The sequence below is a fragment of the Mus musculus genome, chromosome 14 (genome assembly GCF_000001635.26).
Source record: "Mus musculus strain C57BL/6J chromosome 14, GRCm38.p6 C57BL/6J".
NCBI lineage: Eukaryota > Metazoa > Chordata > Mammalia > Rodentia > Muridae > Mus > Mus musculus.
The window spans coordinates 62,573,052-62,590,190 of record NC_000080.6 but is presented as its reverse complement, the minus strand read 5'-3'; the positions used below and the strand labels follow the sequence as shown (position 1 = coordinate 62,590,190).

At 47.2% G+C, this 17,139-nt stretch overlaps 1 protein-coding gene across 2 annotated transcripts in view; it reads right to left on the bottom strand.

The window, feature by feature from the left end:
- Fam124a (family with sequence similarity 124, member A) overlaps positions 1–17,139 on the bottom strand; it is a 52,750-nt gene that overhangs the window by 18,296 nt on the left and 17,315 nt on the right. Inside the window, exons 4-6 of one of the 2 annotated variants that reach the window (XM_030247908.1) lie at positions 11,335–11,463; positions 10,309–10,784; positions 2,305–3,038 (exon numbers count right to left, since the gene is read on the bottom strand). In XM_030247908.1, coding sequence (XP_030103768.1) covers positions 2,305–3,038; positions 10,309–10,315 — 741 coding nt within the window. In that variant the 5' untranslated portion in view covers positions 10,316–10,784; positions 11,335–11,463. The remainder of the gene's footprint in view (positions 1–2,304; positions 3,039–10,308; positions 10,785–11,334; positions 11,464–17,139) is intronic. The other variant, NM_001243857.1, reaches the window with a different exon arrangement.

Below are 17,139 nucleotides of genomic sequence, written 5' to 3'. Positions count from 1 at the left end.
GATTAGTTGTCAGATTCATAGGAGCTGGACTTACAAGCGGTTGTGAACCACCCAATGTGAATGCTATGAACTAAACTTAGGTCCTTCGGAAGAGCAGCAAAGGCTGTACCCATGTCAACATTACTTCAAATTCTTCTGTATCCAGTTACTATTACTCTCCTTGTTAAGTAATATATATATATACTTAAATATATAATCAGTCATCTTTTTAAAAAATGTGGTATATAGTTATGAGTATACAAAAAAGAAGATAGCATAGCCATTCTGAACTTTGTTTTAACTAGATACCTTCCTTTCTTGAGCAATTCAGAGCTCAGGGAAGGGCTGAGTTGTTTATAAATAAAAACAAAAAGCAAATATTCCCTCTCCTCTGGAAGAGCTGCAGAGGAGGAGGCTCTAATTCAGAGTCGGGACAAGGTAAAGGAGGGGAGACGCTAGATGCGATCTCATTCTGAACAAGGCAGCTGGAGAACTATGCAATCAAGGTTTTCCACAGCGTACAACTATATCCACTGATCAAAAACTTTATCTTAGAAAGTATGTTTGAAAAGAGTTTTAGGGAACTGTAATGGCTAATTTTGACTGTCAACTTGATTGCATTAGGAAATGCCTGCTCAGGGCTGTGGAGGTATCTGTGGGACTCTTTCCAGAGAGGTTTAACTGAGGAGGGAAGACCCACTCTGAGTGTGGATGGCGCCATTTGTTTGTGCTGGGGTCCCGTGCTAAATAAAAAGAGAAGCAGGAGCAAGCCACCTGAGTGCAACCATTTCTCTTCCCTATCTGCTGAGTGGGCCTCTGGCCAGAGCTTCCAGCTTCCTGGGGCCAAGCCCTTCCTGACACAATGGGCTGTGTGTACTCTCCCATGGTGAGCCCAAATAAGTTCTTCCTCCCTCAACTTGCTGTCTCTCCCAGCAATGAGAAAAGTAACTAAGGTAGGAATACTTGGTAACAAACAAACAAACAAATAACCCAACTACAACAAAAGAAGAAGAAGAGGAAGAGGAAGAAGAAGAAGAAGAAGAAGAAGAAGAAGAAGAAGAAGAAGAAGAAGAAGAAGGAAAAAGAAGAAAGAGAACTACGCATAAAATAAAAAGGATCTTCCTCAGTGCCTTTTCCCTCTGTGACTTGAATATCTTAATTTTGTTAAAGACTAGAATATATGTTTTTACTCTAGAAAGTAGCTTAGAGTGATGGTCAGGTGTGTGGCTCTTGCTAGAGTGGGAGGCTATTCTCTGTAGATGAGCAGCCAGAGCATTGTCTGTTGCCCCTGCCTGCGGTATTTAACGTGCTGCTACTAAACTGGCTTAGAGAGAAGGTCTATGTTCCCTAGTCCTAAGATGAGAATATTTTTTCTTTCTCTTTCAACAATTCCTCATCTTCAGAAGCCCACACCCATATCGACTTTATAGTCACCAAAATGTGTGGATCACCTTTGATATGCTTTCAGAGTTTCCTATGAGGGCCCAGGCCATGTCTTGTACACTGGTCTTTCCTTTGTGCTACTAGAAAAATCAAGATAACTCATGACAGTCATCACCTCTACCTGGGCCCTTCAGTACAAATATAACCCTCTGAATGTCCCTAACTTTTACTGGTGTGACTGTTAAACTTTGCATACAAATTTGTCAATGTTCAGATGCAGAATTGTTTTTCTCATATTTCAAAGATTAGAGAGAAAAGGTTATCGTTTAGTTTATTTAGTAACAGAGCTACATTTTTCAAAAGGAAGTCTGAAAATCAAGGAGGTCCTATAAACAGCAGTGACCCTGGGGTCACCTAATAGATCACTGATTGTAACAACCGTCGGTGGCAGCAAGTGTGGAAAGCAGAAGGGGAGGGGGAAGTGGAAAGAAATCCATAATCTTGTCTATAGACTTGACACAATTTTCAAACCCCTGGGCTTCTCTTGTAAAAGTGGAGAATACATTTGGGAAGGCTCCCTGGTGTTCGGAATATCAAGTTAAGGGCTCTTTAGCAGCAAGTTCCCCAGGTAAGAAGTCTGTGTGCTTCCACCCCAAGAGAGCCCTGGATGTTAGGAGTGCTCAACCTAGGGTGACAACCTGGAAGAACTGCTCATGTGTCTACGGAGACCAGCGACACTTCAGGGATGCTAAAAGACGCAGAGGCAGAGAAATCTTTACACCTCTGCTCTGGATCGGAGTGTGGGATACCTTACTTGTCTAGGATGGACAAGGCCATCCTGCTATTCTTTGCCCTAACTCAGCTGTGTGACGTCTACAACGGCTTTCCAGCACAACAAACTCGCAGACAAACAGACAGACAGATGTCAGACGACCTCTGTACCTGCAGAAGGATCTTGTTGCCATCGTGGTCCTCAGTCTGCCAGCGCCCCTCGCTGATGGGGCTGCAGGGGTTGGGAAGGAGCGGTACCAGTTGCCCGATGTCCTTCACTCGGAACTCCAGCACGGAGGAGTCGGTGGGCACTGGCTTCTGGTCGCAGGGTAGTCTTTTCAGGGAGAACTGGATGTCCACATCCAGATTGGAGAAAATGGGGAAGATGCAGAAGTCTGCTTTCCGCTGGCTGGGGCTCCGGCGCAAGATCAGCTCATAGAAGCGGAGGCTGTCAGTGTAGCTGTTATGGCGACAGTAGATGGTGAAGCGCACGATTTCCTTGCCGTAGTGCACCGGCCTGATTGCCCACAGTGGGGTCCCGGGAGCCAGAGTGAAGAAGTCCTGACTGCAAGGCAGGTAGGGTATGAAGCGGCCATGCACTCGCTCTGTGTGGTGGTGACGCCAGGGCGGCTGCTGCAGCACCCTGTGTACCTGTAGGATCTGCTCCTCTCCGTACTCCTCCTGTAGGAACAGCACCACCGCCAGCGCCGGCTGTGCACCCTTGGGAGACTTCCGCCTTCGCCTGGTTGTGCGCCTCTCAGACACTCGGAACAGTGGGAGATCAGGGTGAACCCACGCCAAAACCTTGTCGATGGCCTCCTGCAGTGGCTGTGACTCCCCTGGGTCTGCGATGATGTGGATGCTCACCAGGAAAGGGTCCTGTGCCTCCTCCACAGAAAGCTCACCTGGGAGCACACGGGAATGAATGAATGGATGGACAAATGGGTGGGTGAGTAGATGGATGATGGATGGATGGGCAAATGGGTGGGTGAGCAGATGGGTGAATGGGTGGGCCAATAGTTGAGTGGATGGATGACAATGTGGATAAATGGGTGCATGGTGGATGAATGGGTGGGAAGTGGATGCATGGATGGATGGGTGAGTAGGTGGGTGGATGTGTGGATGAGTGTATGAAGGGATAATTATTCCACTAAGAGAAACAGTAACATTATATATTGCTGTGGCGGGAAGAGAACCATCAGTGGGATCCATGATCCTAGACCTCGGGATTTCAAGTTTTAAAGAGGAAAGGGGTGGGGACTGTTGCTTTCTATGTTGGACAGTGTTAGGAAAACATTGGTGGTCCAACAGGTTGCACGGTTTCTTCTAAATGAGGAAAGTCATGCCTCTCAACTCAGAAGCCGAGGTGGGCTCCTGAGCCCCTTTATACATATGCCAGTTGAAGGTGGGCCTTACTGATGTCAGGTCAAAACTTGCCTGGACTTCTCATCTCTACCCTGTTATCCGACTGGAGAACAGTTGGGCTCACTGTGAGCCGTCCCATTCACTCACAATGTATACGCAGGTGATATGTATAAATTGCTAGGGAGTCTGTTTAGGAAGACTCCGAATGAACAGTGCTCTCTTAGTTATGTGGTATACAGCCCGTGTCACCACAGGTTGCGGCTTTTTACATAGCAACAGGTGAGACTCTCATGATTTAGGTGGGGAACGCAGATAAAAACTTGTAAACCCAACATGCATCTTGGGATGCGGGTTAACAAGACGTTCGGGCTATCTATAGAAAATATAAACATGGGGCCAAAATAAAATTGATTTGTGTGGGAGGTGAAGTCCAGAGGAAGACACGCTGGAGTCGGTTCTCTCCTTCTACCATATGGGTCCCAGGAGTCAAACTCAGCTTGTCGGGCACCGTGGCGGTTTTGACCTTTAGCAAATATGAGAGGGATGGGGCAGGGGTGGGGAGACAGATTTGCATGGAACTTTAGATAATGTCTTGCACTTGTATGGTTATCTGATGTGTGTCTTTCCATCCAGATTTGAATTCTGAAACTCTATCATGATTGGTTTAGAGAGCAGTCCCAGGGTTATTCTGGCCATTTGGGGGCTCACCCTTTCTGCCTGCCTGGCTTCCTTACATTTCCTTATACTTTGGTATCACCCCAGCAGCAGTGCGGCTGAAGTGGAAGCAGTCCCCTCCCCCAGCTGCAGCTCTCGAAAAGAAGGCCGCACAGCTACTGAAATGTAGCTTCCCTCTCCAGGATGCCTTGAACTTCTAACTCCAGAGGCACATAACTTGGCTAAACACCAGTCAATTTTCAACCCAAATGCAATAGGACTTGGTTTTGGACAAGACAATGATGAAGTTTGGTCAAGGCATTACAGATGGCTTCTGTCAGGAAAACAGGAGTAGATGAAGCAGAAGGAATGCTGGGTAAAGACCTTGTCAGAGAAATGAGGTGGCCCCTTTAAGATCCAGACCCCTCACAGGGTGCACACATAGCCAGAGGCCAGGAGTGAGCGAATGAACGGGAGTTAGTTTGTAAAGATTTGAGTACACAAGCTCATTTAGTCCCAGTTCAACCCTTGAAGTGGCTGAGATCGTGGCCTGAATTTTAAAAAGGAAATCAAGACATGAGAGCCAGTTCCCTGCCAAGAGTGGCAGAGGTAGAGGCAGAGAGGCAGAGAGGCAGAGAGGCAGAGAGGCAGAGAGGCAGAGAGGCAGAGAGGCAGAGAGGCAGAGAGGCAGAGAGGCAGAGAGGCAGAGAGGCAGAGGCAGATCTGGCAGAGACCTGTGAGCATCTGAAACTCCTCTCTCTGCTCTACCTATATCCTAACTGTATGCTCAGCACATGTCTGGACACACTGACACCATCTTCTCCTCCTCCTCTCCATGACCCATTCCAAGCCACCAGCTTTGTGTCTCAGATACTTATTTGCATTTCTTTCCTCTGGCTCCAGATTCCTTCTGAGGACAAGCATGCCAGAAGCCCTCTTGGCTCACACTTAAGTCACCTTAAAGTGACTGGAGGGCACCACAGGCCAGAGCCACAGGTAGTATACCCAGGAGATAAAAACAGAACAGAAATTTCTAGGAAGCCCACAGGTAGACAGGAGAGTCTGGGTGTGAGGAAGACAGGGAGTGGAAGCTAAATTTCCCAAAGAGTCCTGGAGTTGTCAGGGCCCTCAGCCTTATGCCATCTCCTGCTGCAGCATGCATAAAGGTTTCCCAGAGAGCAGGAACAAAGGCTGAAGCCTGCCTGGATGGTGGAGTGTTTGCAGCTCTGCAAAGGGCAGGCTGCCTGGCCTGGGAGAGAGAGCTGGGCTGAAAAGCATTGCAGCCAAGATCAAGCAGGTGGAAGACAAGGCCTTGCCTTTAGGTTGTATGAACCCAGACCCAGGAGAGGCTGAAGTTCAGCCCCAGCAGCCCAGCTCTGGGGAACATATGGGTGCTTGCTGATGTTCTCTGAGAGTGACCCTGAACACAGCTCTAAAACAGTTGTTGGGCACTAGGGTTACATACGCATCTCTGTAGCACTGAGCAGGAAACCAAGTATTTGAGGGAAGGAAGAGAAAATGTGAATAATTAATGGTCATGAAAAGACTCGGGGCCTCCTTGAAGGAGCAGAGAGGCTGCGCCAGGGTGCACTCTGCCTTTATCGAGTCTATTTTCCGTCTTTTCCAAGGATGCCACAGAGCACCTGTTCCATCCCAACACAGAAAGCTACCCCACAGTGACTGTCCCATGCCTCCGGAGAGGCTGGAAGCTGCCACAGGGATAGGATCTGCTTTCAATTAGCTCAAGTCTTTAAAAAAAAAAAAAAAAGAGGAGGGCTGCTCCTGTGGTTACAGGATTAGAGTTTCTTCTGATACTGTGGAGCAGCTCAAATGTTAAGGAAGGCAGAGGTGAGGCCAGGCCTTCCCCAAGGAAGGATGTGCCGCCAGCCCGGCTTCCCACGCTCCCCACAGTTTTTCTGTCCTTTACACGCTCAGCTTTCTTTTTTCTGCATAAACTCAAGAAAAGAAAATAGACAACCCAAACATTTATTAAGTACTCATTGTTTGCCAACTGCTATCTTAAAGCCTTTGTGTGATCTCATTTCAGCACTGAAACAAAATGCTAGGGATGTATCTTTCCCGTTTTGTGGCTAAAGTGCTGAGCTGTTCAAGGCCATTTGGCTAGAGAAGAACAAGGGCTATCTGAACCCCAAGTCAGGGCAGTTTCACCAGACTCTGGGGATGACGACAATAAAGTAAAGTTGCCATGCAGACGGGGGTGGGGGGGGAGAGGGAGAGAGAGCAGACAAGGGGAGAGAGAGAGAGAGAGAGAGAGAGAGAGAGAGAGAGAGAGAGAGAGAGAGAGAGAGAGAATGAATATGTGCAGAGGAGGGCATAGAGAAAGGGCAACCAAAATGTCTGGATTATATAGGAAAGAGCCTCTGGGGAAAGGGCATCCCGGGCCCAGGGCTGGAAAGCTCAGGGTAGGGGCAGGGTATGCCAGTCATACCCTGTAACAGGTAGGGACTGAGGGATGCTAGGAGAACCTGGAGGCCAAGTACACTTTGATTTGTTGAATAGACACCTCAGTGACCTCAGTCACTTAACAACTATGTTGTCACCACATAAATCTATCATTGACCTTAACCTTAGTTTCCTGGGCTGGGGCTTTAGGCTTTCTCTCCAGCTCTATTAGCTCACTGGGTGTATGGTCCTGCTATGATTCCGTTGACTGGTTCACGTGGTACTTCTGTGCTATGGAAGACAGGGCCGGGGACCAGGACCTTTCTGCTTGTTGATAGACTTTGGGATGCTAGATGGCCACTCGGCTGTCTCTATGCTATTTGGATCGGGACCCTCACACCTTTCTCTCCAAGGCAGGGTCACAGGCCAGCCTTGCCTGCTCTAGTTCACACTATCTGGTTTCTGCTGCATTACCTACCTTTTGGAGCTGATAAACTGGGGTTGGCTAGTTAAACATTAAGATCTATACTTCCAGAGTGACTGAATTAGTCTTAGCACATGACAAACAGATACGTTTTCCTGAACTTTTGAACAACAGCGGATCCCCTTGCTATTGCGTCCTCACTTTGTCATGGATGAGGGGCCATCCATTTGTAACCATTTATGGAGGAATGCTTATTGAGCACCTATTATGCGCCAGGTACTATAATGGAAAGTAAGCTGGACTTAGTCGTCAGAGAGCATATACTCTTGTGGGAGGAGACACAATGAATAGTGTCAGCAACAGCTACTTTAGCAAATGTGAGTTCTGCGTACACATAAGAAGGGGTGGCTATCTACAGCAACAGCCAGAACCAGGTTCTATCAACTGAACAAACCACTCAGCACCCTTACAGTGCCAAAATATCCACCAATAAATTCCCTAGTGCTCTGAGCACTCAGAAGGCTCCGTGGGCTGTTTTAGGAGAGGCACACGAGAGCGACTGCTTCTCTAAAGCCTCACTGTGTCAGTGAACTGCTCCAGGCATGGGTGTGACTTCCAACTAGACGCATGTAACCAGTAGTAAAAAACACAGATTAGACATGCAATAGACTCCCAGGGCACAGGTTGACATTGAACCAAGAAGAGGTTGGAAGGCAGGAGGGAAAGGTCCCAGTAACAAGGAACACACATACCACAGAAGCCATGCTTCTCTAATAAGCAGCATCAGAGAGAGGTGCAGGTTCCTTCCTGGGAGAGCCATTCCTCCAGAATTTAATGAATAAGCTGCCTTCTTTGCTTTAAGCATGTTTTAAAAAGAAAATTATTTGCATCTCTGAGTTAATGAGAAAAATCATTAACAATTCCCTTAAGCTACCAATATTTAAGATAAATCTCAGATTTCCCCCAATTACCGGTAATTTTATAATTTCAATAATAAAATTGGCAGGGAAGCAATTGTGGGCGATTCCTAGCTGCATCTGTAGTGCAAGTGGTATGGCTCCTCCGTTGGTGTCAGCTCCCACCACTCCCTGCAGCTCAGGACGGAATTCAGGCTGCAGTTAAGCTGAAACCTGGGTTTTCACTTGGCGGAGAACACTAAGGAATCTTTGTGCTTCCTGGGCCCTTCAAGCTTTTGTGAACAACAGGCCTTTGCCACAGCTTGGGCCACTTAGGCTTTCACGGTTTTCAGCATCTGTACAGAGACAATGTCGAGGGCCTGGACGTCTAATCTACACACTGAGCTCGTCTGCAACTGGGGCATTATTAAGAAAAAAGAACTCGCCAGTAAGGCAGACAGCACAAAGTAAGGCAGCTTGTGTGACACTTCTGCACTTGGAAGCAGGGCTTTCCATTTTACCTTAAATGAGATTCCGAGCCCTGGTCAGGCTGTGTTCTGGGACACCCCAGGGGAAGGGGAGAAGACCAAAGGCAGCCACCAAACAGTGAGAAAGGAAACTTGAGCTGGGCATAGCCTGACACGGATTCTGAGAGGGCCATTACTTAGTCTGAGGAGAGAAGACCACAGCTAGAAACAAACATGCTAAAACAGTTACCTGCAGTGGTTTGGAAAGCTTCTGAGAAGGGACGCCAGTCTCTGCCTACCAGGGTTCTTTGCCTCATGATATGCTAAGGCCCTGTTGTGTAAAACTTCTGGTTTAAGACCCGGGTGAGGCTGTGGCATTGTACCATCTCTTCATTAGGGTTTCTATTGCTGTGAAGAGACACCATGACCACAGCAACTCTTATAAAGGGAAGCATTTAATTGGGACTGGCTTACAGGTTCAGAGGTTCAGCCCATTGCTATCATGGTGGCAAACAGGCAGACATGGTACAGGAGAGGTGGCTGAGAGTTCTCTATCAGCAGGCAGCAGGAAGAGAGGGTGACAGTAGGCCTGGCTTGAGTGAGCATTTGAAATCCCAAAGCCCAACCCCAGTAACATACTTCCTCCAGCAAGGCCACACCTCCTCCAAGGCCACACCTCCTCCAAAGCCACACCTCCTCCAAGGCCACACCTCCTCCAAAGCCACACCTTCTCCAAGCCACACCTCCTCCAAAGCCACACCTTCTCCAAGCCACACCTCCTCCAAGGCCACACCTCCTAATCATGCCGCTCCCTATGCGCCTATGGGGCCATTTTCATTCAATCTGTCAGGTACACCAAAACCTTCCTTCTGCTCAGAGATTTCAATTCTTTCTAAAGCACACGAAAGGCTTGTCTAATTCCGCAAATGCGTCCTAAGAAAGCCGTGCCCTTAACATAATCTTACAGATTTGAGAATGTGGCAGCCGGCTGTGGAAGCACGAAGTCCAGAATTAAAATCCACCTAGCTTCAGAAAATCAAATAAGTCTATTGCAACAAAACAGACATCACCAAGGTCACAGGCTTGTCAACTAGAGAACTCCAGGACTCCCAGTGTTACAGGATGCTAGGGACAGGATCTTCACAATTCTACTACTAAAGATTTCTCTGAAAAGTGATTTCTTCTGACAGGTGTTAAGCAATAGGTGAAATTGCTATTCTAATTGTTCGAAGACAAGACCCCATGTGCATGCTTGTTTAGTATACCCTGACAGCACAGGACACCAGAGCTGTGACCCTGACTGCCTGCACAGGACACCAGAGCTGTGACCCTGAATGCCTGCACAGGACACCAGAGCTGTGACCCTGACTGCCTACACAGGACACCAGAGCTGTGACCCTGACTGCCTGCACAGGACACCAGAGCTGTGATCCTGACAGCACAGGACACCAGAGCTGTGACCCTGACTGCCTGCACAGGACACCAGAGCTGTGACCCTGAATGCCTGCACAGGACACCAGAGCTGTGACCCTGACTGCCTGCACAGGACACCAGAGCTGTGACTCTGTGCTGGCCTTACCCCTGCTCGACCTAGAAACGCGGGGAAAGGAGCTCGGAGACTTGTTTTGGCCTAAAAGTCTGTGGAAGAGTCCAGCATTTTGGCGGCTTTAGGATGGCACCGACACGCTCTCTGTTGTCCCAAGTGTCCCTACACACTTCAGGCTCACTCGAAGAGAAAGCTGCTTGGACAAAGATACAAACTAAAGACAACTGGGGCATTTCGTCTGGCTTTTGTTAACAGACAAGGTTGGGCCATTTTCCTAGGTGGACCAGTCTAGAAGCAGGGTGAGCATCTCCCAACCTGCACTTCTGGTCTCTAACCTTCACTGAATTGTTCCCTAGCTCCAAAGTGCTGAATCCTGCCAACGCCCTAAAGATTCAAAGAAAGAGACAGGTGCATACTCACTTCCCATCACTGTTCCAGGATGACTGTCAGAGACCAGACTTATCTTGTCCCACGTACCCGTAAGGGTAGAGTTCCTCGTGCTGAGGAAGGTGTGCTGGAGTTCTTAGAGGGAGAGTGATTCCTGTTATGTGGTGGTTGGAGCTTGAGAGGGGTTGCTCATATCGTGGTGGATCAGCAAACAGCTCAGGCTTAAAGGTCCCACAATCTCAGAAAATGTCGTCAGTAGATGGGAACCAAGTGTTCAAACACATGCACCTGTAGGGGATGCTTTACACTCACGCACAACAGTAGCTCATCCTTGTTCTTGGAACTCCACACCATGTAATTGAGAAAGAAAGACTGACATACAGACGTAGGAAAATATCCATGAGGGATGTTTAGTTCCACATATGGAGAGGATGAAATACAAGGATTCCCTTTTCCATAATTTTTCTACTATTTCAAGGCCCCACATCTGCAAATCCTTGCCTGTATTACTTTAGAAAGAGAAAAATCCAAGAATCAACGTTCTGAAGTTTTTTGTTTGTTTGTTTGAACTTACAGCAGAGGAAATGGTTTGAGAAAGGGCAATGCTTTCTACTCCAATAGAAGTGCTGTAGGGCTGGCAAGCCAGGGTTGTTAGCAATTCCTCTAGGCTCTGCCCAACAGTTATCTAGCAACAGCTTGCTAGCCCCTGGCAGGTAGGAGACTGGCTTGAAAATGAGGGCTTTTGCTCTCTCTCTCTCTCTCTCTCTCTCTCTCTCTCTCTCTCTCTCTCTCTCTCCTCTTGCCCCCTCTCTCTTCTCTCTCTTCTTTCTCCCTTCCTCCTTTTCTCCCTACCTCACCTTCTCCAAGTGTCTAGGCTGGCCTGTTCTCCTCTTTCTCTTCCCTTCTCTTTCTGTTCTCTGTCCCCCTCCTTTCTCTGCCTCTGCCCCTTTTCCAGGTCCCCTATCCCATCCCACCTATAAACCTTCATATTAGGTCTGTCGCATGGCTGATTATTCAGAAGAATGCCCAGCTGAGGCGCTCCCTCCCGTGGTACTATACCTTGTGAAACACAAGGGCAACTCCCTGTGCTGCCATGGCACAGAAAGACCTCCACCTTGTCCACTATGACATGTGACCCCGTTCATGTTATCCTCACTGTCCTCAAGCCTGAGGCAACAGCAGATTTAACTGTAGAAGGGCAGAGAAAGACCCACAGTTGAAAGACTCACAACAACAACAACAACAACAACAACAACAACATGAATGCTGTTCTTTTCTTACAGGTTAACCGACTCAGCCTCACTTCTCTCAGGAGTCAGTGGCTGATGCGTTACAGTGAGATAACAATAAAAGAGGGAGTGAGGAGAGATGGGTCATTTCTTCCTACCCATAGCCACCTTGTTGTACAAGACAAGTTTAACAAATATGCAGAAAGAGGGGAAGGAGGCTTACAGGTCTGAGCCTCCTCTGTTCTGATCTGGGGACTTTGTGAACATTCCCCAAGTCCTGCTGATCAGCTAGAGATTCATGTGTTAAAGGCAGCCATAGGGATGTAGTCCAGGAACTGCAGGTGAGAGTGGGAACTACTACTCATGAAACCTGTTCACTGCCCTGATGGTGTTATGGCTACTACTGCTGCCTGAGACTAAGAGGGAATTAGGCCACACTTTGAATGACAGGAATAGAAAAGATTTCAACATAAGGAGCTCTGCCCCAAAAGAGTCTCCTTTATCAGCTATTCCACAGAGCACTTTTGCCCACTGCCTATATACAGTGTGTCTATATGCAGTGTCTTCGCATGTATATCTCCATTTTGTATAGTAAGTCACAGTGTTCGTGGGACATCTGGTTATTCTTCAATGTTGTGGGAGAGTGAATCCATCCACAGGGGAGAAGAAAGGGTTGTGGGCTTTACAAAAGAACATCTTTATCTCAATGATTCTCCCTGTAGGAGTTCACCCTCATAATGGATGTATACAGATTGAGTAAGGATGCTCCTGGTGATCATGTTTATGATGGTGAAAGTGGAACACAACCCGCAGGGTCTGGTGACTGTGCCAGGACACACACAATGAAATAAATACTGTATGGTGCTCAAATTGCTATAGGAGGCTGTTCCTGGAGACAAAGTCATTTACAATGAGGAAATGATAGAAAATAAGACATCTTCTATCTGTCTGTCTCTTTGCCATTCTAATAAAATATTTATAATATAGATGTCATTAAAATATGCAGAAGAAGACACAAAATGACAAAAAAATGGATTTTCTGGGTGGGATTCTAGGTTTTAATCTCGTCATGAATTTGCATTTTCTGACTTTAAACAAAACAAAATAAACAACAAGAAACCTCCCCAACTGCTATGAACGATTTATACAATAAATTTATTTTTAAAATGAGAAGTGTCACAGTTACATCAGGACAGCTGCAAGTGGTGTCAGATACTCTCTTTTGTCCCCTCTCTTAGGGACCTGACAATGTTGGTAGAGACTATATATTCCTGAGGGGCCTCTTGGGTTTCCTCTGGGAAATTTTTCTTTTCTCTCCTTTGGTAGAGATTTTACATCATTGCAGTTAGTTCAAAATGAAAACTTTGGAGCCGTAGCTCCTATTTTTGAAGCCAGAGGATTCTGCGGTATTTTTAAAATCAGATCTGAGCACAGCAGAGCATCAGAGGGGCTGTCTGTGCAGCAGGGTCTTGACCCTTTGATTTCCTGACACACTTTTTCTTGTCAGTTGTCAAACAGCGAAACTGTCTAACTTTCATCTCCCGTGCAAAGACCATCGGATGACAGTGTAGTGTGGATGTTTCAGGTTGTGCTTCGTTATCTCAGAGAGTTCCATGACTACTTCCATCATCGTTAATGCTGCTGCCATTTGTCAGAAAGAACTCCAACACACAAGGGATGTGGTCCAGGTTTGAAAGTAAACCATTCTTAGTGGGGGGAATGAAATTATTTATTTTAAAAGATCAACAACATAATCCAAGTGTTTGTTGAGTGAGCACATTTCCTAAGCAGGTGTTCTGAAGACCAGAGGACCACAAAGGACCACAAAGCGTAGAGTCCAAGCCTAGGAAGCAGAAGCAGAAGCCAGTGGACTGGGCCAGGGCTCCTCAGGCTCCCACTAAGCAGCCCTGGGTGGGGACACTCTGCATCTGACAGAGGCAGCAGTTCTCCAAGGCACTAACTGCTTATTTTCTTCCAGGCTTTGGACAGCGTCTTTGGGAAGCTGATAAGATGTGGGGTCACATAGGCTACCCCAACCTGCTAGCTGTGGCTAAGCCTTCACTTGAATCATTGAAGGACCCAGATATATCAGAGTGCTAGCTGCAGGCCATTAAAATAATAAATGACTCCATTCCTAAAAGGAAGGCCCAGGAACACGGCAAACGCCCCCAAAGCTGAAGCCATGCTGGTTACATGAAGGCCTGATATGTGTGGGAAGAGCTGCCCCCAGCAGATTCTTATTTTTTTCTTTCAGTGTGAGCGAGACCTTTGCTTTTGGAAGGAAGGTAAAAGAAGGACACTGTCATAGCTAGATATGTCCCGAGATTCACAATCACGTGTTAGAAACAGAAGAGAAACATGATTATCATCTTTCCAAGCACATCGGAATTAAATTTGATACTGCCAGGTTTCCTAAAACATTGGTTTTTCTTTTGAGAGAGTGATGTGATAAAAAAATGACCGTAAAGGAAGACAAATCTGTCAATAAGTGATCACCTCTCATCAATGGGACGAAAATGAAAACCTCGCTCTGCAGACTGTGTGTGGAGCTCCTGCGCAGCTTCAGCTGAAGGCAGGAGGCTGTCTCCGCCATCTGCTCTTTCAAGGGCCAGCTAAGCCAGTGATTAAGCTACAGTGAGCTCACTTCTCTCCAACAGGCTAGAGGGATCATGAACACAACCAGTGTCAAACGCCGATCTCTGATGCTTCACTAAGCATCCTGGAATTGCAAGAGGAAGCAGAATCCCCCTGAGATGTCAAAAGGATAACAGGCAAATAAAGATGTTCTCAGAACACCTGTGGCTCCAGGCCAGCCCCAGCGCCTTGCAGTCAGCAGAGACACCCACACTTTCTTTCTTTCTCTTTCTTTCTTTCTTTCTCTCTCTCTCTCTCTCTCTCTCTCTCTCTCTCTCTCTCTCTCTCTCTCTCTCTCTCCCTCCCTCCCTCCCTCCCTCCCTCCCTCCCTCCCTCCCTTCCTTCCTTCCTTTCTTTTTTTTTCCGAGACAGGGTTTCTCTGTGTAGCCCTGGCTGTCCTGGAACTCACTCTGTAGACCAGGCTGGCCTCGAACTCAGAAATCTGCCTGCCTCTGCCTCCCGAGTGTTGGGATTAAGTCCTGCGCCACTATGCCCGTCTATACCCACACTTTCTAATGGGAAAATACCTCCAACTCTTGATTCCTCTTGCCTTGTGGTAAGGAGCCAGGAGGAGAGCTAACAGGTGTCTTGAGTTTAGAGGTGGGGCCACTTTAGGCTCAAATTGGAGTGTCCTGAATATAGCTAGTTAACTCTTGGTTTCCTACATGGGATTAGAGATCCTTAAGAGAAGTCATATGCTCTCCCAAAGAGTAAATTTTAAGCTCCTAGTACCCTCTAAGAGTAATTCTCAAGTGTGATTATTATAATCTATATCTAATCATACAGGATCAGATCTCAGCAGCATTACATGACACACTTAATTTTTTTTCTTAGCATAATTACTGTTTTCCTTTCATCCTGTTTGTAAAATTTGCCCCTTTTATTCAAACCACTTAAGAATGCAAATCGGGCCTCGTGGCTTGATGATCTCACCAGAGTTCTGGGAACACAGTTTAAGATTCTAGGGGTGAATGGAATTCCTCTTCCTTTCTCTCAGTGAAATTCTATGAGGGCAGCCCCTTTGCGATGCCCTTCCGTGGTTAGGATACATCACAATATGTGAGTGGGAGTCGGATTCCAGGGTCATAAAGAAGAAGCAAATCCATTGGTTCCATCTTTCTGCTCTCAGACATGGACAACGAGGGGAGTTTCATTTATTTATTTAACTTTTTTATTAATCATTTTATTTGTTTACATTTCAAATGTTATCCCCCTTCCTGGTCTCCCCTTCATGAACGCCCCACTCCCTCCCCTTTGCCTCTAAGAGGTGCTCCCCCACCCACTCCCACTTTACCCCTGTAGTATCCCCCTCTCTGGAGCATCAAGCCTCCACAGGACCAAGCACCTCCAATGAAGGTAATTTTTAAAAAGCAGCCTTTGCCTCCGGTCCTGGTCTCTTGCAATCTTTGACTTACAGGCAGCCAATAGTACAGAGAAGCTGAGGTTTGTCTAGTCCCAAGAAATTCCTTTTCCCAAAGTCTGGCATAGACAAAAGCCAGAATTCCCCCAGGGGCTAGAGAAAATAGTGCCTACCTGCTCAAAGGAATCGTTACCCTTCTCTGGCAAATAGGTTTTCTGATGACATATGCCTGTCGTGTCTATTAGCCCATTAAGATTCTAGATTCTAGATTCCTTCAGTCCTAGGCTACCCACAAGAATCGATTGCACACTTAAAAGCTCTCCACCCCAGCTCACAGGTTCTTCTCCTCCTGGGCACCTGTTACCTTAACCCTGGAAATATTTGCTCCCAAGAAGCTTTCCAGAGAGATAGCCTTGGCAGTTTGGAATAAACTTTTCTCTTTTCACCCAAGGAGAGGCTATTTTGGTTTCTTTACTGCCCTCATTTAGTTTATCTGGTGCCAAAACCTGGGACTGGTAACTTAGCCTCTGAGCTGATTTGACTTCCTTGCGATGTTTCTTTCTGCTGGCTCCTGCTAGCCATCAAATTTGACCCCAAATTCTAGATTCCATCTCTCCTCTCTCCTTATCTCTAGTTTTGGATTCCTACTATGCCTATGTGGTGCGCTCTCTCTCCTCCTTCTCCCCCCTCCCTCCTCCCCGCCCCCCTTGCCTCATCCCTTCCCCGCCCCCCCCCCCCTCTCTCCTGGATAAGCATCACCGTGGAGCTGCCTGCTTCGCCTACCACTAGAACAAACGCTCCTCTCACCTCCGCGGGGCCCCAATCACAAGGACAAAAATCTGTGATTTGGAACATTTTCCTCTCTGAGAAGTCTCCCATTCCTCCTGGGGACATCCTCCCTCCATGAATACTCTCGTTAGAAGTACACTTTCTCCACCTCAGCCACTCTCTCCTGCCTCCCCCAGGAGCTTCCCATGACCTTTCCTTGTCTTGTCTCCTTCCCCTAGGAGGGGCCTGAAGTCCCACAGCTGGCTCTTCCACAGTGCTTTGCAGCCCTCCCTCCTCTCAGCTCCCTCCTCAAGTTTCCTCTTCCCCACTGGAGCTGCCAGTTCTGTTTCCTCCTGAGCCTCTCCTCCCTCAGCAGCCAAGGCCAAGCCTGTCTGCCCCCCCTCCCACCCTCCCGCAAGGTGTGAGCTCTCCTCCCTCTCTCCCCCTCCTCCCCCCCCCCCCCCCCCCGTCCCTCTCCCTGTCCCTCTCTCCTTCTCCTTGGAGCTTATAGAAATTCCCCCAGCAGAATTTTGTTTTGCAAACCTCTTTCTCTTTTTTGGACTATAAACAGCTTGGCTTCAATACAGATCAATGACCAAAAATTGGCACCCTTGACTTCCAAGTTCTCACAAATCATAACAAATGATCCCCAAACATTATATCTAAATGTGCTCTGCTCCATACTTCCAAAAGTTTCCTATCTCTAAGGAAAACTTCCTACTCTTAAAACTCTTTCTCTCTATGATCTCTCTGTGCTCTGCTTTAAAAAAAAATCTCTTCAGATGATGCTATAAACTCTACCTCAGGATTTGTAAGTCCACTGGATAAGGTTAAAAAATCTATAAATTGTGTTTTAAAACTTATAAAAAAAAA